Below are 21,532 nucleotides of genomic sequence, written 5' to 3' on the forward strand. Positions count from 1 at the left end.
ATGATCGACTGGAATAAAAAAAAAAAAAAAAAATGATAATAATAGGTTTACTACTTACACACTGTAGTTGTCTCCTTAATGCTCTAGTTGTTCATTAATGTTACCTAAATGTCATAAGTGAATTATATAGAAACAACTCACCAAAATGTACTATTGCACAACTGATTTGACAAATCAGGCAACCCCCCCCCCCCCCCACACTCCCTTGCCTGACCATGGCATTTAGTGAAATGATGCTACTGCTCTCGGGGCTGAGCCTCCCCTAAAGGTCTGATGCTGGAACCGCCCCTGGGTCAGTGCTTGCTGGGCAGCGCTTTCCATCGGGTCTCCACTCGCTTTCTTTGTTTCCCTCTTCGCTGGATGGAGCTCTCCTCCTCTTCCTCCTCTTCCTCCTCTTCCTCCTCTGCTCGTCTCGGCAAAAGACAGAGCGCTTGACCTCCCTCATGCCTGTCCAAGCTCATCTTCATCTCCTCCATCATCATCATCATCATCATCATCACCACCACCATGACTCCCTGTCCCAGCTCGTCTTCATCATTCCTCCTCTCGTCTTCATGAACGCTCCACTTGGTTTGACCTGCTCCCCCGACCGGCCACAAGAACACACACACACATGGAGCACTACTCTGGTGATAAAGTAAAGAATTATATAATAGTATATATAGGGATGTCCGGTATTATCGGCCTGCCGATATTGGCATTAAAATGTAATATCGGAAATTATCTGTATCTGTTTTCAAAAAAAATTATTATAATTTATTATATATTTATTTATTTAACCTTTATTTACCCAGACAAGCAAGTACGATTCTAACAAATTCTTATTTTATTTATTGTCAAAAGTATGCAAAATGTTGTGTTAATTCCACAACAAGAGATGTGTAATGTTAATTGCCCCTTCCTCTCCTCCCCTGCTATCTTCTCTTCTCCCCTACTCTCTTCTCTTCTCCCCTACTCTCTTCTCTCCTCCCCTGCTCTCTCCTCCCTGCTCTCTCCTCTTCTCTCCTCTCCTCCCTGCCCTTTCCTCTCCTCTCTTCTCTCCTCCCTTCTCTCCTCCTCTCCTCTCTTCTCTCCTCCTCTCCTCCCTGCCCTTTCCTCTCCTATCTTCCCTCCTCCTCTCCTCTCCTCTCCTGCTCTCTCCTCTTCTCCCCTGCTCTCTCCTCTTCTCTCCTCCCCTGCTCTCTCCTCTTCTCTCCTCCCCTGCTCTCTTCTCTCCTCCCTTCTCTCATCCTCTCCTCTCCTGCTCTCTCCTCCCTGCTCTCTCTTCTCTCCTCTCCTCTTCTCCCCTGCTCTCTCCTCACCTCTCCTCCCCTGCTCTCTCCTCTCCTGCTCTCTCCTCACTTCTCCTCCCCTGCTCTCCTCTCCCCTGCTCTCTCCTCTTCTCCCCTGCTCTCTCCTCACCTCTTCTCCCCTGCTCTCTCCTCTCCTCCCCTGCTCTCTCCTCTCCTCCCCTGCTCTCTCCTCTTCTCCCCTGCTCTCTCCTCACCTCTTCTCCCCTGCTCTCTCCTCTCCTCTCCTCCCCTGCTCTCTCCTCTCCTCCCCTGCTCTCTCCTCTTCTCCCCTGCTCTCTCCTCACCTCTTCTCCCCTGCTCTCTCCTCACCTCTCCTCCCCTGCTCTCTCCTCTCCTGCTCTCTCCTCACTTCTCCTCCCCTGCTCTCCTCTCCTCCCCTGCTCTCTCCTCTTCTCCCCTGCTCTCTCCTCACCTCTCCTCCTCTGCTCTCTCTCTGATGGTAGATTAGATGACTAAGCTCCATAGGGTACTTATTATTTGTGTGTGTGTGTGTGTGTGTGTGTGTGTGTGTGTGTGTGTGTGTGTGTGTGTGTGTGTGTGTGTGTGTGTGTGTGTGTGTGTGTGTGTGTGTGTGTGTGTGTGTGTGTGTGTGTGTGTGTGTGTGTGTGTGTGTGTGTGTGTGTGTGTGTGTGTGTGTGTGTGTGTGTGTGTGTGTGTGTGTGTGTGTGTGTGTGTGTGTGTGTGTGTGTGTGTGTGTGTGTGTGTGTGTGTGTGTGTGGGTGGGTGGGTGGGTGGGTGGGTGGGTGGGTGGGTGGGTGGGTGGGTGGGTGGGTGGCAGCGTAGTAATAAACCTCTCTCTGGCAGTCTAATGACTAGTTAGTGCTCCTGGAGCTTGTTCTCGCTCTCTTGTCTTTCCATATATCTCTCTCTGCTCCTCCTGTCCCTACACCCCCTCCCTCGTTTAATCCCTCTTTCTTTCCTCCTCTTCCTGTCCCTACACCCCATGCCTCGTTTAATCCCTCTCTCTTTCCTCCTCCTTCACTATTTTGTGTTAACATCTCTCATATGACGCCATGGTACTGACTGTTAAAGGTGTTGTATGTTCTAGTATGACATCATGGTACTGTTAAAGGTGTTCTATGTTCTAGTATGACGATAGAAATCTATCTGGCTGCACGTTAGCCTAGCTTAGCACAATGAATGGAAGCAGACAGTGACTGGTTGCCTAGGCATTGTCCAACTAACACCTCTCCCGAAGGCTACCCGTCACTGTACGCTTCCATTCATTGTGCTAAGCTAAGCTAACGTGCAGCCAGATAGCGTTCTACTGAACGCACAGAGAGGAAACTGGTATCTATCTTCTTGTCTCTCTCTCTCTGGAGAAGACTGTAAGATAATTTCCCAAAATGTTGGCGTGTTCCTTTTAAGAGTTTCGGACAGACCGCGTAATATTTAATGGCCGTCTTACGATGTCAGCGGGATTTCTTTTGTTGAATAAACCCTACCCGGTCTGGATGTATACGTGATCCCAAGCATTTTGTCTATTAGCCAGTATTTTAGAGAATAGTCGCCAGTCGACTGAGATTAGACTAATTGGGCGATAGCGTTTACAATCATTTGGGTCTTTTTTAAAATAAGTGTGATAATTGCTGGGTTTAATTGAGGAGGTAATTTTGCCATCTTTAAATGCCTCTGCCAGCGTTTTTTCAAATAGTGGCAGGAGATCTTATGCATAACATTACATTAGAAGAATTCCGCTGCAATTCCATTTTGGCCAGGAGATTTTCCTGCTGGTAAGGCCTTTATTGTGTCAATCATTTCTTGAGATCTAATAGGAGAATCTAGCTTACCCCCGTTATGTTCACTACTCAACTTATAAATAACTTATAAATAAATAAAAATTATGATGGTGATGATGATGATGAACTTAGGGAGGTCTAGCTTGTCGAGAAAGGATGTTATCTCTCCATCGGTGGCAGAGCGTTCAGATGTGTAGAGGTCCTTATAGAATGTATTGAATATGTCACTAGGTTTTGTTGTCATTGCATACTGCTGCTATAATACATTTAGGTTATTTCTCTTTGATGTATCTGGCCAGTAATTGTCCTGCTTTGTCTCCTGATTTTTAGAATACAATTGAGAATAGAATGGAATCGTACTTATATTTAAGCTTGGTCAGTTCTCTTAATGCCTCTTCAGATGCATTTAGTTTCATTTTCATCTCGGCATCGTCGATCTAGGAGATTAATTCTCTTTTCTAGATCTGAGATTAGCCATGTTCTTCCTCTTTTTATAAGAGGTGTATTTTATGATAAAGTCACTAGAAAGGCCTTTCATGGCCTCCCACGCCACACTGGCAGAGGGCGCTGTGGGGACATTAGTCTCTAGATAAAATTATAGTCTGTAGTATAGTATAGTACTTTCCGTAGCCGCAATTCTGGCAAGACGCTCTCTGATTGGCCGACGCCTGTTTCTACACTGGTTAAGCTTTAGGCACTCTTTCGAAGTTGGTTACGGTTAGAGTTTGTCTTAGAGCGTGACGGCAAGTTCTTTCGACGGTTAAGCTTAGGCACTCTTTTGAAGTTGGTTAAGGTTAGAGTTTGTCTTAGAGCGTGGCGATTAGAACGCCAGGTAGTTTGCAGGCTGTTCGACGCGGAAATGGGCAAAGACGCAGCTCGTCACGCGATTGGGCAACAGTGGCCAATCGGAGAGCGTCTGCCAGAAATGCGGCTACAGAAAGTATAGACGCCTGAGCTCCTCCTTGAACCCCTCGTCCTGTAACACTGATGAGTTAAACCTCCACAGCTGTGCTCTAGCTGCACCGTGACACGGCAGCATGTACCGTACAGTAGCATCATCTGTTCTCAGAATATGACCAATGGAACAGGATAATGTGGTGGGTAACAAAGACTTATTTTATTTAGTACCGGTATTTTCTTTTCTTTTTTTTTTGTCTATTCATTCCGTTTAAACCAATGGGGGGTTTTTCTTCACAGTTGTAGATAAAGATTAGGCTACACTAATAGTATAGTATTATACTATTATAGTATATGACTCGTCATAAAGATTTTAATAAAACATTTATCATAAATGACGTAGCCCGTCTGCATCCGCTCGGCGCTCCATCAAGACGTCACCATCACTTTCGTACCAACCGTGAGTGTTGACGAAACTGACGAGTTATATTCATTAAAGAAAGTTGATAATTTTTTTTTTAAATACTCATTTAATCAGATTAATCACTTTATTCAAATTGAGGATTTTTTTTCTTTTTTGATGATTACATCATAATATCAAATATGACGACAGACATTGGAAGCTTCATTCGAAAACTTCAATAGAAGCTTTGAATGTAAAAAAAAAAAATGACATTCGGTACAGCCCTAGAGATAAGAAAGAGGGGGGGAGGGAGCGCTGGGGGATTGATTGATTGAAAATGTTATTAACAGATTGCAGAATGGGTAGTAGTAGTAGTAGTTTATTTTTTCAGTCATCTCACACAATACAATATACACCATCATTTATCAATATTTTATTTTTACAGTGACTGAAAAGGTACAGACTGAAGCATAGTGCTTATATGTGCCTGTCCTATATTATTACTAAAAAATTACATACATTTAAACTCAAACGGTATTCTAAAGAAAGAAAAAAGCAAGGAAAACAGTCTTATTCACCCTTGTAGTTTTCAAAATTAGCTGTACAAAAAAATGCAAAAATGTAGTTTCCAAAACAGTATTCTAAAAGAAAAAAACAAAACAAAACAGTGTTATTCACCCTTGTAGTTTTCAAAAATAGCTTTACAAACCTTTTTCTTAAAAACCATACAGTACGGCTCAATACACACAATTGTTAAGGGGATGCAGACCAGAGAAAGACTTTCGTCTTGTTTACATCAGGGTCCCCCATTTTCAATTCATCATAACATAATATGACATACAGATAGACAGTGCTGCTACATCCTGACATTTATGACATACCAGATTTACAAATATACAGTACTGTTTAAGAGTACAAAACAAAATGGTGGTTTGAGACTTTGAAACACACGCACACCAGTGGAGGTGCTTGGAACATTACTGACCTGAACACATTACTGACCTGAACACAATACTGACCTGAACACAATACTGACCTGAACACAATACTGACCTGAACACAATACTGACCTGAACACAATACTGACCTGAACACGACACTGACCTGAACACAATACTGACCTGAACACAATACTGACCTGAACACAATACTGACCTAAACACAATACTGACCTGAACACATTACTGACCTGAACACAATACTGACCTGAACACAATACTGACCTGAACACAATACTGACCTGAACACGATACTGAACACATTACTGACCTGAACACAATACTGACCTGAACATAATACTGACCTGAACACAATACTGACCTGAACATAATACTGAACACATTACTGACCTGAACACAATACTGACCTGAACACAATACTGACCTGAACACAATACTGACCTGAACACAATACTGACCTGAACACGACACTGACCTGAACACAATACTGACCTGAACACAATACTGACCTGAACACAATACTGACCTAAACACAATACTGACCTGAACACATTACTGACCTGAACACAATACTGACCTGAACACAATACTGACCTGAACACAATACTGACCTGAACACAATACTGACCTGAACATAATACTGACCTGAACACAATACTGACCTGAACACAATACTGACCTGAACATAATACTGACCTGAACACAATACTGACCTGAACATAATACTGACCTGAACATAATACTGACCTGAACACAATACTGACCTGAACACGATACTGACCTGAACACGATACTGACCTGAACACGATACTGACCTGAACATAATACTGACCTGAACATAATACTGACCTGAACATAATACTGACCTGAACATAATACTGACCTGAACACAATACTGACCTGAACACAATACTGACCTGAACACGATACTGATTTGCACACAGTACACATATAATTGATGAAAAAAAATTGCACACAGTACACTAGGGCTGACCCCGATTAGTCGAATAGTCGACTAATCGATCGAAAGGAGCCGTAGTCGACTGCCAAACCTATTATAATATATTTTATTATTTTTATTTTTGTATCATTCTTTCCAAAAGCAAAGAGGCCTAGAGGCGTGGCTAACGCTAATGGCACGCATACCAGAGGCTAACTGCCTACGAAAACAGGCACAGAGGCACTGAAAGAGGATTTCACCCATCTAATGAACACACTATACTAGACAAATATCAAGATGTATCCATCAGTGGACCAATTGCATGCTTTTGCAGAGGACAAGAAGCCTTCAGTCGACTCCTTCAGACATTAAGCACCCCCACAGACCAAATGGAATGATAAAAAAAATTATATATATATAATAATATTTTTTATCGTCAAATTTCGGCCAATCAAAGTTGACTATACAAATCCTTAGTCGGAGACAGCCCTACAGTACACGTATAATTAATATTTAATATTTGATTTATTACTATGCTGCTATTTTAAACAGTTTGTATTGTTTACACTTTTGTTATTGTCTACTGCTGTGTGATGTTAGCAAGTAATCTGTTCAATTAACTAAATGTCACTCTTACTCCACCACTCTTCATCTCTCTCTCTCTCTCTCTCACTCTCTCTCTGTGTTTCTCCTCCCTTCCTCTCCCTCCCTTCTCCAACTCTCTTCCACCTCTCATCCCCCTATCTCCCTCTCTATCTTCCACCTCTCCATCTCCTTCTGTCTCTCTCTCCCTCCCTTTCTTTCTCTCTGTCTCCCCCATCTCTCTCTTCCACCTCTCTGTCTCTCTGTCCCCCTCTCTCTTCCACCTCACTCCATCTCTGTCTTTCCATATCTCTCTCTCTCTCTCTGTCTCTGTCTCTCCATCTATCTGTGTGTGTGTGCCTCTTTCTCTAGATGACCTGGCGTATGAGGTGCGTTGGTTTTATACTATGCTTCGTGGCGGAGCCACCTTGACCCAGCTGGCCAGTATGGATCGCTTCGGAATCGTCCGGAAGGAAACCCGTAACTCCTCCAGCGACCTGTCGCTGGAACGCCAGGACACGCACACTTACGTCCTCAACGTGCACGGGACACAGGACAGGTTTAACACTTAAATATTCAACTATATATATATATAATAGGGCTGACCCCTATTAGTCGATTAGTCGACTAATCGGTCGAAAGGAGTCGTAGTCGACTGCCAACCTGTTAGTCAAAAAGAAAAATTATAAAGAAAATGTTTTTTTTTTTTTTTATCATCATTCTTTCCAAAAGCAAAGAGGCCTAGAAGCGTGGCTAACGCTAATGGCGCGCATACCAGAGGCTAACTGCCTACGAAAACAGGCACAGAGGCACTGAAAGAGGATTTCACCCATCTAATGAACACACTAGACTAGACAAATATCAAGATGTATCCATCAGTGGACCAATTGCATGCTTTTGCAGAGGACAAGAAGCCTTCAGTCGACTCCTTCAGACATTAAGCACCCCCACAGCCCAAATGGAATGATAAAAAAAAATGTATATATATATATATATATATATATTATGCTTTTTTATTTTTTTTTATTTTTTATAAATAAAACAGAAAATTTTGGCCAATCATAGTCGACCATCCAAATCCTTAGTCGGGGACAGCCCTAATATATAATATTATTATTTATCAATAATTCTTTAATTAATACAATTGGAAAGTACTGTTTTACAGCCATACTTGGAACCTGGACTCTTAGACCTGTAATGAGCACTAGATTATATTGTATATTATTATATATTAATGTAGTGCATGTATATTTGTACTACAGTGACTGTGCAGAGTATCATTGTGTTGCTACTCCATGGTACCTCTCAACCTGTAATGAGTACTATATATTATAGGGATGTTCGATATTGGCTTTTTTACCGATATACCGATATTGTCCAACTCTTAATTTCCGATACCGATATCAACCGATACCGATATATGCAGGCCCCCCCCCCCCCCCAAACATTATGCATGCTTTTGACATTAAACCAAAATAAGAATTTGTTCTTACTTGCTTGCCTGGGTAAATAAAGGTTAAAAAAATATTTTTTAAATAATAATAATGAATACAAAAATATATATATATTTTTTTATAAAAAAAAAATTAAACCGATACCGATAATTTCCGATATTACATTTTAATGCCAATATCGGTAGGCCGATAATATCGGACATCCCTACTAGATTACATTGTATATTATTATATATTAATGCCGTGCATCATGTATATTTGTGCTACAGTGACTGTGGAGAGTATCATTGTGTTGCTACTCCATGGTACCTCTCGGCGTCGACTGGATCCTGGACCCAGGGAGGAGAGTTGACTTCAGACAAAGTGTTCCTCACCGTACGGTTCGCTGGTGAGTACGGCGTGTCATCAACCAATCACGTGTTAGCGTGGGTATTAGCACATGGTATTGTTGTTGCTACAGCTAGTTAGCTTAAAATAGCCAGCGAGGCCGCTATTTTTTTACATAATTATTCTAATTCTACATGGTCACTGTGTAGCTGCTCTAACCTGTTAACATGGTCACTGCTCTAGCCTGTTAACATGGTCACTGTGTAGCTGCTCTAACCTGTTAACATGGTCACTGTGTAGCTGCTCTAACCTGTTAACATGGTCACTGCTCTAGCCTGTTAACACGGTCACTGTGTAGCTGCTCTAACCTGTTAACATGGTCACTGTGTAGCTGCTCTAACCTGTTAACATGGTCACTGTGTAGCTGCTCTAACCTGTTAACACGGTCACTGTGTAGCTGCTCTAACCTGTTAACATGGTCACTGTGTAGCTGCTCTAACCTGTTAACATGGTCACTGTGTAGCTGCTCTAACCTGTTAACATGGTCACTGTGTAGCTGCTCTAACCTGTTAACATGGTCACTGTGTAGCTGCTCTAACCTGTTAACATGGTCACTGTGTAGCTGCTCTAACCTGTTAACATGGTCACTGTGTAGCTGCTCTAACCTGTTAACATGGTCACTGTGTAGCTGCTCTAACCTGTTAACATGGTCACTGTGTAGCTGCTCTAACCTGTTAACATGGTCACTGTGTAGCTGCTCTAACCTGTTAACATGGTCACTGTGTAGCTGCTCTAACCTGTTAACATGGTCACTGTGTAGCTGCTCTAACCTGTTAACATGGTCACTGTGTAGCTGCTCTAACCTGTTAACATGGTCACTGTGTAGCTGCTCTAACCTGTTAACATGGTCACTGTTTAGCTGCTCTAACCTGTTAACATGGTCACTGTGTAGCTGCTCTAACCTGTTAACATGGTCACTGTGTAGCTGCTCTAACCTGTTAACATGGTCACTGTTTAGCTGCTCTAACCTGTTAACATGGTCACTGTTTAGCTGCTCTAACCTGTTAACATGGTCACTGTGTAGCTGCTCTAACCTGTTAACATGGTCACTGGGTAGCTGCTCTAACCCGTTAACATGGGCTATGTAACTAAATAAGTATGTTATATCTCTCCCCAGCATGGGACTCGCTGAAGATGCCTCTACTATACGGAGCCTGTGCATCTCTAGGTAATATACCTATATTGAAAATTCTAATATGGACATTATCATTTATAGTTCATTCGTGTTTATAAATACTTGTTATACGTGTCGGCTCTCTCTGTCACTCAGGTTGGGTTCTAGGGCTGAGCCCGGGCGTTCGTTACGTTGGCATTCGAATTCTAAATCAACATTAGAATTTTTCTTCTTTTTTTTCTCTATTCATTCTGTTTAAACCAATGGGGGGGGTTTCTTCACAGTTGCAGATAAAGATTAGGCTACACTAATATTATAGTATTAAAAAAAACTGATGAGGTATATTCATTAAAGAAAGTTGATTTAATAAAAAAATAATACAAATTTAATCAGATGAATCACTTTATTCAAATTGAGGATTTAGTTTAAGGATTTTTTTTAAATGTTTAAAAAGAAAAAAGACAAATATTTTGAATTTTTTTTATTAAAACATTTATTTGTATTTTTATTAAAAAACAAAGGTTCTAACGTCCGTTCGGAAAAACCCTGACAAAGTTCGAATCCCAAAAACAGGCTTCGGGGGACAGCCTTACTGTGTTCTCGCTGACCCTGGGTCTGCTCTGTGCTGACCGTCTCTGTTGTTGTTGCAGGTGTGGGTGTGTTCTCGCTGACCCTGGGTCTGCTCTGTGCTGACCGTCTCTGTTGTTGTTGCAGGTGTGGGTGTGTTCTCGCTGACCCTGGGTCTGCTCTGTGCTGACCGTCTCTGTTGTTGTTGCAGGTGTGGGTGTGTTCTCGCTGGTCCTGGGTCTGCTCTGTGCTGACCGTCTCTGTTGTTGTTGCAGGTGTGGGTGTGTTCTCGCTGGTCCTGGGTCTGCTCTGTGCTGACCGTCTCTGTTGTTGTTGCAGGTGTGGGTGTGTTCTCGCTGGTCCTGGGTCTGCTGTGCGCTCACTGTTGCTGTAGAAACACCACACACACTCCGCGTTCCCGCAACAAGCTAATGGACCTGGAGATGGACTGACGTACACTGCCCCCCCCCCCCCCCCCTCGCACACACACACATGCACACGCTACACACACGCCACACACACACACCAAACACACTTTCAGATGAATTCTGGGATACCCCTCCTCCGGCCAATGGACAGCCGGGAGTGAGGCGAGGCGTCGCCGTGGCAACAACAAAACCCCAACTGACCGACCGGGCAGATTTTTTTATTCTTTTTTTTTTAAGAACAAAACAAAATGGTGGTTTGAGACTTTGAAACACACGCACACCAGTGGAGGTGCTTGGAACTTTTTAAACACACCAGTCGGGAAAACGAGCCTTAGGACTTGTAGTTCTTTGGGACTTGTAGTTCTCCGGGACTTGTAGTTCTTTTTTTTGTGGGGGGGGGGGGGTGTATTTGCTATGAATTCTAGGGTCTTCTGGTAAGATGTGAAACCAGGGCACATCGGAACACAAGAGGAACAGAGCTGAGGATCCGAAGAGCTGAAGAATAATTCGGCTAATTGACGAGCTTGATTGGAAGCATGGCCCTACGTTAGGCTGTGAAGCACAGGACTGGTGACCGATGCATAAACGACCTCTTACGACTCGGAACAACCCCTGAATTATAACCCGGAGACAAACGGCCGGCCCTAGTTACGCCCCTTAGCTAAGAACATGCCGAGGATGGAATGAACCCCGACGACGACACGATGGACGTGGACACTCCAGTCCACTCCGACCACTTTATCCGCGTTTTTTTGCTTTTACACTCACTGGCGGCCATTTTGTGTCTCCCTGTCGTAGTAAAGATTCGGTTAGAATTGTCCAGTTTCACTGTGAGGAAACGCACAATACTGTCACGCGAGGGGGGGGGGGCAGGCAGGCAGGCAGGCATTCGGCTCACTCTGAAAACGAGAGCTGCGTTTGAAATTTGTTGAAATGAGGGGAAAAAAGACACAAGTTATTCTTTAGTTCAACCGCGGCTGGTTCATAAACTTGATGTTTGTCGCCGGGGGGGGGGGGGGGGGGGCGACGCCGTTAGTTTTTAGAGTAACTGACCCCCTCCGTTTCCATGGGAAAAGTCTGGTTTGAACCCGGCCGCGTTCAGGGACCCAACAACATGGCGGGTGGCGCTTTGGAAGCCGATGGCCCCCGCTATCCGCTATCCCACGCAGAATAACGGGCGGCGCTATTTTGAGACGGCGACTCACTGACAACTTGTCGACGCCCCGACCGCTGTTTGAGAACGTGAGGGCGGATCGGGAGCAGAGGGCGCTAAAGGCCACGAGGCTGAGCGGCGCCGTGTTCCGTCAGACCGGCGAGCCTTTCTGGAAGGCGGCCAGCTTGTCCTATAGACCACCGCTGCACTTCCGCGATATGCGGAAGCTCGTGGGGGGGGGGGGGGTGAATGAATGTGGATGAGAGTCTTGACGTTAAGTGGTTGTAGCTACGGCTGTGGGGGTGCGGGAGACACGATCCAATAGACTTTTATTTGTATACGCCCGAGTCTCCTGAACACGGAGAGACCAATCCCAAGTCGATCGGCACTTTCTCGGCCGAGCTATGGTCACTTTTCCGCACCCACTCCCGAACTACGCATGCGCAGATTGATGAACCTAGACCTCTGGACAATCCGTGGGCAATCTGCGCATGCGGGAGTAGGTAGTAGGTGCGGAAAAGTGACTATAGCTCGGCCGAGAAAGTGCCGATCGACTTGGGATTGGTCGCTCCGTGTTCAGGAGACTCGGGCGTATACAAAAGACTATTGGATCGTGTCTCCAGCACCCCCACAGCCGTAGCTACAACCACTTAACCGTCGAGGCTCTCATCCACATTAATTCATTCCCCCCCCCCCCCCCCCCCCCGCTCTCTCTCTCCCATGATTTCAGAATAGCGGCGGTGTTGCGGTGGTCTATAAGGCCCGTCGGAGACTAAACTGTAGCAACACTGGAATTATACAGCCATCGCATGTTGAAACCCTGGTCCGAGTTGACCTATAACCACGCCACTTTGCATGGCTGCACCCGAGACAGTATGTTGACAACAGTAACTATGGGATTCTGGGAAATATATACTAGGATTATAAATATATATATATATGTGTTGGCACTTACAATCGCATATCACACTATGGCAGAAGGAAATATTATCTTGGGTGATAAAAAAAATAATCCTTAATAAGCCCTAAGTAATATTTTGGCTTGTGGCCTGATATATGAAAGCCAATGACGAGTGATCGTGTCAACATTTATTTTTAAAATTTAAAAACATTTTGAAATATGTATTCTTTTTTTTTTAACCAATTGAAAACCCAGTTCTGTCACCATAGCAACCGTCCGGCCAGCCAAGTAAAGTGGCTAACTGAGGCGGCGTGCTCCGAGCAAGAGGCACGCTGATGCCAAGTATTGCACTACGAGTTCCCCTAGCCTCAGAAATAGACGTCATCTATCTTTTATCCTTTTTATCTATCTATATATATACATCTATATATATATAACAATGTTCAAATAGGAGAAACCTTTCTAAGCTTTAAATGGAAATATACTGTGTGTGTGCGTGTGTGTGTGTGTGCGTGCGTGCGTGCGTGCGTGCGTGTGTGTGCGCACGTTAGTCGTTACCAGTATGTGAATTGTTTTTGGGTGCGCTTGGTTTTAACGGGTTGGCGGTTGAACCTGTGGGTGGGGACTGACTGCGCATGGCCCACGATATTCAAGCTCACCAACTTCCTGTTTCAGTCTGATGACTGACTGGACAGAAGAACCAATCACAGCTCAAGTTGACCTGTGGGTGGGGCGCCCACCCACCACCCACCACCTCCACCTGAATACGTTTGAGACTCCCTCCCAGTAGACGACACCAGCTGACCTGGGACCAGCGTGTGGAGTGTTTTCCTGTACAGCATGTTCTGCCGTCCGACTGACTTGTCATTTCAAACCAACACAAACCTTGTCTAGGGGGGGTCGACCGGCGCACCTTGATGACATCGGAGTCTCTTTTTGAGAGGCTATTGGTCCAGATATTAACCCTTTCACTGCCACACGACAGCCGGTTAACCCTTTCACTGTGACAATACAGAAGGTTAGCCCTTTACTATCACACAACCGACGGCGATGCTCCATCATTAGCATCATTAGCTCCGCAAATGCGGAGCTAATGATGCTAACGATGGAGCATCGCCGTCGGTTGTGTGATAGTAAAGGGGGTTAACCTTCTGTCGTGTGGCAGTGAAAGGGTTAAAGGGGAACTCCACTTTTTTTGGAAATTAGCTTATTTAACATCTTCCCTGGAGTTAGACAAGAAGATGCATACCTTTTTTGTCTCTGTGCGTGCATTTTAGCTTTGGGAATAGACGCTCCGTTAGCATAGCTTAGCTTCATCACTGGAAGTGAGGCAGGACAGTAGCCTTACAGTGCCTTACAGTGTATTGCAAGGTCTGACATTGACCAAACTTGATATGCATGACCTTGGTGGGCTCTAGGTCAACTCCTGAAAAGGGGGTCAATGTCAGACTTTGCAATCAAAAGTTAGGGGGCTAATAACCCTTGCCATAATTTCAGTGCGCCCCCTAACTTTTGATTGCAAGGTCTGACATTGACCCCCTTTTCAGGAGTTGACCTAGAGCCCACCAAGGTCATGCATATCAAGTTTGGTCAATGTCAGACCTTGCAATACACTGTAAGGCACTGTAAGGCTACTGTCCTGCCTCACTTCCAGTGATGAAGCTAAGCTATGCTAACGGAGCGTCTATTCCCAAAGCTAAAATGCACGCACAGAGACAAAAAAGGTATGCATCTTCTTGTCTAACTCCAGGGAAGATGTTAAATAAGCTAATTTCCAAAAAAAGTGGAGTTCCCCTTTAAACATAATCCTCACTCCTGTAGACTTCCCGGTTTTAATCTAGAATAATAACAAGAGGATGGGTCGCAGCCTCTAGCTGGTTTAATCTAGAATAATAACAAGAGGATGGGTCGCAGCCCCTCTAGAGGTTTTAATCTAGAATAATGACAAGAGGATGGGTCGCAGCCCCTCCAGCTGTTTTAATCTAGAATAATGACAAGAGGATGGGTCGCAGCCCCTCTAGAGGGTTTAATCTAGAATAATGACAAGAGGATGGGTCGCAGCCCCTCTAGAGGGTTTAATCTAGAATAATAACAAGAGGATGGGTCGCAGCCCACTTGTTATTTCAACACGGTTCCTGTGAGCTGATGTTAAAGACGTGATGCTGTGAGATGTGATTATTAAAGACGCGTTGTTGTTGTTGGATCGCCGCTGTGCGGTTATAGACTCAGGAGTATGTCTTGTTCTGGTTGGGGGGCTGTCTAGACTCAGGATATGTCTTGTCTCTTCTGGTTGGGGGGCTGTCTAGACTCAGGATATGTCTTGTTCTGGTTGGGGGGCTGTCTAGACTCAGGATATGTCTTGTCTCTTCTGGTTGGGGGGCCGTCTAGACTCAGGATATGTCTCGTCTCTTCTGGTTGGGGGGCCGTCTAGATATGCTGGTTTCTAGAGGGTAACTACTAGGAAGGTGTCCTTCATGCTGCCACCAGGTCTTGGTGAATAAAACAACAAATGATGTAACATTTTAAAACCCTGTTTACCTCTGATGTGGGTCTTCACACACACACACACACCCACACACACCAGAGAGAGAGTGTGTGTGTGTGTTGTGTGTGTGTGTGTGTGTTGTGTGTGTGTTGTGTGTGTGTGGTGTGTGTGTGTCTCTCTCTCCCCCATGGGCTTTTGATTAACACATTATTTAATAGAACTTTTACTACATCACTACACATGCTCGGTCACCTGAGCACACAATAAGACACTAGGGAATACACACACACACATAAACCAAGTCCCTGCAAGTTGTTAATTAAGGGTTATGCTTCCTCTGTGTATTTCTAGTATTTTGTAATTTTATTATGATGAGTTTGATGAATTTTATGATGACAATGATGATGTTTTTAAATAAAGAGATTTCTAAGATGTCTTCATTTTGTAACTGATTATTCCAACATGATGATTCTAAATAGAGTATATTACAGAGGTCACGGAAGGGGTTTCATGTTTAAAGTTAGCAAAATGTTCCATTGGTCCATTGCCATGTCATTTATCCAATCGGGTGCATTCCACTAATGATGATGTCACAGTGTGGATGAGGCTGGGTGGCCGCGGCCCATAGAAGATCAGAAGACATTGTCATGGAAACGGAACACATATCGCTGTATTGAAATGAACTTTGACCTTTGCAAATGACCAAATAATAACACACCCTCTTCATTTCAGTTGTAGTGAGGCTAAATTACCACTTTAATTAAACACTATTTATAGTTTTACTATTGCACTTTACTGTTACATTTGCACTCTGGGTAGATGCCAACTTATTTTCATTATACTGTACTTGCGCTGTATGATGACAATACATTACATCCACAGTAATATGTGCATTGTGGTGTTATTATTGATAGAGTAACATGTCTCACCTGTCCAGCTGACCAGAAACTCACCTTTATTCTTTTGTTCATATTTTACCTTGTTCTTTACCTTTTACTCTTATATTTCTTTATTATCATATATGAATTTCAAGTACCATATTGATTATCTCATAAAAACTATCTAAATATGTTGGCTTGTTCTTTAACACAATCCCGCCCAAGCACGGAGATCTCCGTGTTTCGATTCCACCCGTTGTGGACAGAAGGACTGATATATCCGTGGCAAGTTGTTTTGGCTTTTATTCCATTTTAATAACCTATTCAAGGTCGCCGAGCGGCACTGCAGATTTACCCTACTCTTTGAATTCGCCAACGTGCATTACCGGCCAGATCCTCTTAGGGGCGCTGTCGCGATAATGGAGTGTGCCCTGTGGCAGAATGGTGGACTCTTTTTTTTACTTTCAATGCAGTTTACTGTTAGCTTGATTCTGCATGTGCAGCCTGTAGCTTGGATTATGTTTTGGATCGCATATTTCACCATGCAATAAGGGGATTTATCATCAGCCAATGGACATATCGATCTACCAGATGGCGATCGATAACGGGGAAATGCTTTGGGGGATCCCACCAGCCCACGGTAAGATCTTTTTCACGTAAAGTACATCCCGATCGGGCCTTGTTTTGATAGCCATCCATCCGATCAATGAATGAGGCTAACGCGGTTATTGGTAATCAATAATCAGAAACGACGTCCCCCGCCCCCCCCCCCCCTTTCATGCATACATGCTTGAGGATCGTGCCGATCATATGCAGTTTGAGTTTTAACTAGCATATGTATATCGGAAATGCCATTGGATATAACGGTAGTAGCTTAGCGGCCTTTATCTCGCCTTCCAGGAAATATCCTAGACCAAATCCCGTATAACGCTTATATTCACGGCGCTATAAAATGAGAACGTATTGATGAATTATTTTTTTCTTTACGCCATTTTGAAGGGACTGTTTATGGTCTCAATTCAGAATGAGAATGGACAGATAGCAATACTATAAAGTATAGATTTAGCTCTACAAACAGCCCCACGTCTGTTTACATTTCCTGGTCCTCTTGAGATTTATTAGACTCATCCCAGTGGCCGCGATTGTGTTAAGTTAAGACAGTCTTTCACATTCAGCTCTTCTCACCTTATAAATCTTTATTTGAACCTCACTTAAACCACTGCAACATAGGGTCCAACACTTTTCCCAGTTACATAAAAAACGACAATCATTACAAAACAAAGTTATACACGCCATATCTGGTCTGACTACAGAGACCCAACTGGACCTTTATTTAGTAACCTTGGATTAAAGCTTGCAGAACTAAACATGTATGAAAATGCTGCTATTATGCCTGGGGAGGGTGTAGAACTACCACATGCCTCCTCCAATACATGAATGAATGAATGAAAACTTTATTTAACAGATTGCAGAATGGGTACAATACAGTACGGCTCAATACACACAATTGTTAAGTGGATGCAGACCAGAGAAAGACGTTTGTCTTGTTTACATCAGGGTCCCCCATTTTCAATTCATATCGACATTTATGACATACACAACATACATGACATTTATGGCATAGGGACATACAGGTATTTAGTACTGATACATTTGTGACATAAACTGTATTCAAATATACAGTACTGTTACCCATAGATGTGGAGTCGCCAGCCGCTTCTTTTCACCTGACAGCGAGGAGATTCACTGGGGGAACGTTAGGTTCACGCTATTACCCCCAGATCCCCTCCCTGCTGAACAGGCGCCCCGACGAATAGTGAACAAAAAGTGCAATACAAATTCAATTTATTATTATTATTATTAGTGTTTGCGCCCCCCCTAATGATTGAAGTACATACACAAAACCACACAGCATATATATAAAAAATATATGACACATCTTGAGCACACTCACACACAGGCATGTCCGCGCACACACACACTGATGTAGGTAATCCTTCCACTCTGCGGCTCTGTGTTGTAACTAGGTAGGTCAGCCTCACAATCCCTCTCTGTTTCCAGCTCTCACATCCAAACGCATGCATTCACCATTAAACCTCAACTCACAGTTGAAGCATCACTTTGAACAGGCGAAGGGAGAGAATAGAGCCTTGGAGTTGTTTAGGGTAATTTCAGCTAAGAAATAAGAACCTCAAAGACATACTAGTTCACTCTAAGCTGAAGGAGACCCCAAAAGTATTTTGTAATACATCCTAAATATCTCTCCAACATCCTTTCAGGCTCTGGGGCCCCCATCTGGCAGAAATTGGGATTACAGAGCGCAAATATTATTTATGCTATTACTTGTAAAGTCTGTCCATTTATCTATCTAGGTGAAACCCAAAACACTTTAGGAGAGAGACTTAAAGAGCAGTTACCATATGTAGCACCCTGAAAATATGGCTATTATTCAGAAGTGCTGACTTGCCTTTTATCTCCCCTGGTGCACCAAGACATACTAACTAGTTTCCATTAATATTCTCTCGGACAATGACGCGGGCTTCTCCTTTTCTACCGGCTGGAATATGGATTATAAGCAGTATCACTGGATCATATTCACCCATCCAGTTTTCCCTGTGTGGCTAGTTGGCGACCAGCAGGGGGCGGTGGCAGGCAGTGAGCGTACGAGAGCGACGGGGGAGGAAGCAGGTGAATGGAGACGGAAGGAAGAGAACGAGCCTCTTCGAGTTTGGACTTTGATGTGATCAGACGTGTCTCAACAGAGCCCCCGTGGTGTGGTCCACACGGGCGAACGTATTGAACTTGAGTATATGACGGGTTATCCCAGAAGGACCCGTGATAGTGCCTGAGTAAGAGAAACTGAACCCAAGGACTAACGTCCATAGGTAGCGTGTTATAGTAGCAGTGTGACGGTATAAGTAGCATGCTGCTAACGGCTATATTGACTCCAGTGTACCCCGAGCGCGGGGCGCTGAAGAAGACCGGTGGTATAGTCAGCCACGTTGCGCCACAGTATAACCGTGTAGCAGGTGGGCTGTTTGGAACCCAGAGAGTAGCTTCAGTGTAAGGTAGGGCAAGTGTATGGAGGCGCGTCAACCCAGCGCCGGCTGTCAACAACCAGCATTCACCAGCGTTTCGACGTCTGCTCGGCTCCGGCGGTCGACAGCCCAGCACGGGTGTTCTTCGTCCAGCAGAGGTCGCCATCACCCAGCACACGCTCTCAGCCAGCTACTGCCCTCTGCTCCAGCCCCGCTTGCTAGCGCCCGCGACGACAGCGCTCGACGCCATCTTGCTACCTGGACGGTGGTGGCACGGCGAGGCCGCCATTTTGGTTGAGTACAATAGGGCGTCAATGCTCCGGATCTATTACACAGTACACAGTGTTGTGCGGCCTACGGGCGAAGCTAATGGTTGCTAACTACAGTTCATAGGGGTACCCCATCAACATTACATGCCGGCATTAGCATAGGACTTTTGTTCTGGTACAGTGGGCCCACATTTTTGATTTCCTTTGAGTGTGATAACGTGTTGGTTCTTTGATAATAATTCCCATTTAAGTAACCCTTTCCCTGTGGGGAGGTTACAGACCTGGTGCATCATAAGTAAAGCCTTGGAGAGGTATTACACATGGTACTGACCCAGACGTGGGCGATGAGTCAAACACATTGAAGTATATTATCCCTGATACTAACCCAGAGGTGGGTGTATAATATACGTGTCTATAAGGTATTGAGTTACACACGGAGCCATAGTAGGACTTCAGTCCATTCGACCACTCCTATTAAATCATTGTAACTGAACAGTACAATTAATATAAAGACTTAACTGGGGTTCTGTGTGCGTGTCCATTCCTGTGCCCAGTATTGACTCTTTTGGTGTGGGTAACGTTACTACAATTAACCCCTTCCTACCCAACTCTCTCCTTTTCATTGTAAGGTTTCTAGTGGTCATCAAGGGAGGGTACTGCTTGCGGGAGGAACGAATCTATTTATGCATATCAGTCACTAGGTGTGGGAGGGTTAACGGGGGTAATCGGGGAAGTGAGAGCGAGTTGGGGAGTACTGCTGACCGCCCCGGAGAGGCGAGGAAGACCAGAGTACCAGACCAGGTCGGTAAATCCCGGGCCCCATTCACTCCCACTACCGGGCCCCAGTTTGACGCTCCAGGCCCAAAGACGAGGGTGCAGTCAGACGGAGCTCTACTGTGTCCAGCTACCTTGTGACTGCCAGCAACCGTTCCCACGAAGCAGGGATAATCCACCCTGCTACAAGGGTTAAACAGCCCTGAACACACAAGGGTTAAACAGCCCTGAAGACACAAGGGTTAAACAGCCCTGAACACACAAGGGTTAAACAGCCCTGAACACACAAGGGTTAAACAGCCCTGAACACACAAGGGTTAAACAGCCCTGAACACACAAGGGTTAAACAGCCCTGAACACACAAGGGTTAAGGTCAGGGGGCATTCAAGAACACTAAGAACGTGTTCCCTGTGACATTAGCATCGTCGGGCTCGCCAGGCATGTTTGTTGATCTAACTTTTGATTGATCTAAGCGACAGTGCAGTCATCTGGTAATCCGGAGGTTCCCGGTTCGATTCCCGCTCCTCCCCGGGGCAGCTTGTCGAAGTGTCTTTGAGCAAGACACTTAACTTGCTTAATTGCTCCCGATGAGCAGGTTGGCACCGTCGGTGTGTGAGGTAATGGGTCAAATGTATATTTACAATTTTTCACCAACATTTCAAACAGATTATAAGTTTAAAGCAGGATATCCGCAGGTCTCAACATTTTTAAGACGTTCTAAGACCTTAGCGTAGTACTAGTAGCGACACTAAACTTGCAGCTGCGCTTGCGTGCCAATTTAAATTCTTGCGTGTAAGGGCTGTAAGAATCACACAAAGTGAATTATCGAGAACACAAACACATTATTTATTAAACCTAGAATAATTAAACTTGAAGACATGGTTAAGTTTCAAATAATGTTAATTATGTTTAGGGCAAGAAATAATACACTGCCAGAAAAATTACAAAATCTTTTTCATTTAGAAAGTGAGTTTAGTAGGAGGAAATTAAATTTTAAACATCAGTTTGCACGTACCACACTTAAACAGATGAGTCCTTCAGTTATTGGTGTAAAGTTGTGGAATTCTCTCCATATCGAGCTTAAGGGATGTAATAGTGTTTGTCAATACAAAAATAATTATAAAAAATATATATTTAGTCAGTATGAAAGTCAAATGTGATCTGAATAGAGAGATATTTTTTTATTTATTATTATTTAATCTGGATTGTTTGTTTCTTTGTATAATGGTATACATTATTATTTTGTGTAAATTAGGTTGTACGCCGACCATC

At 44.1% G+C, this 21,532-nt stretch overlaps 1 protein-coding gene across 1 annotated transcript in view; it reads left to right on the top strand.

Moving 5' to 3' along the window:
• Positions 1–11,780, top strand: part of ptgfrnb (prostaglandin F2 receptor inhibitor b) — a 198,089-nt gene extending 186,309 nt beyond the window's left edge. The window contains exons 10-13 of the mRNA XM_084330038.1: positions 7,185–7,371; positions 8,536–8,654; positions 9,771–9,821; positions 10,674–11,780. Coding sequence (XP_084186164.1) covers positions 7,185–7,371; positions 8,536–8,654; positions 9,771–9,821; positions 10,674–10,786 — 470 coding nt within the window. The 3' untranslated portion in view covers positions 10,787–11,780. The remainder of the gene's footprint in view (positions 1–7,184; positions 7,372–8,535; positions 8,655–9,770; positions 9,822–10,673) is intronic.
• Positions 11,781–21,532: the final 9,752 nt, after the last annotated feature.

This window comes from Notolepis coatsorum (assembly GCF_963971535.1).
Source record: "Notolepis coatsorum genome assembly, chromosome: 1".
NCBI classification, from domain to species: Eukaryota; Metazoa; Chordata; class Actinopteri; order Aulopiformes; family Paralepididae; genus Notolepis; species Notolepis coatsorum.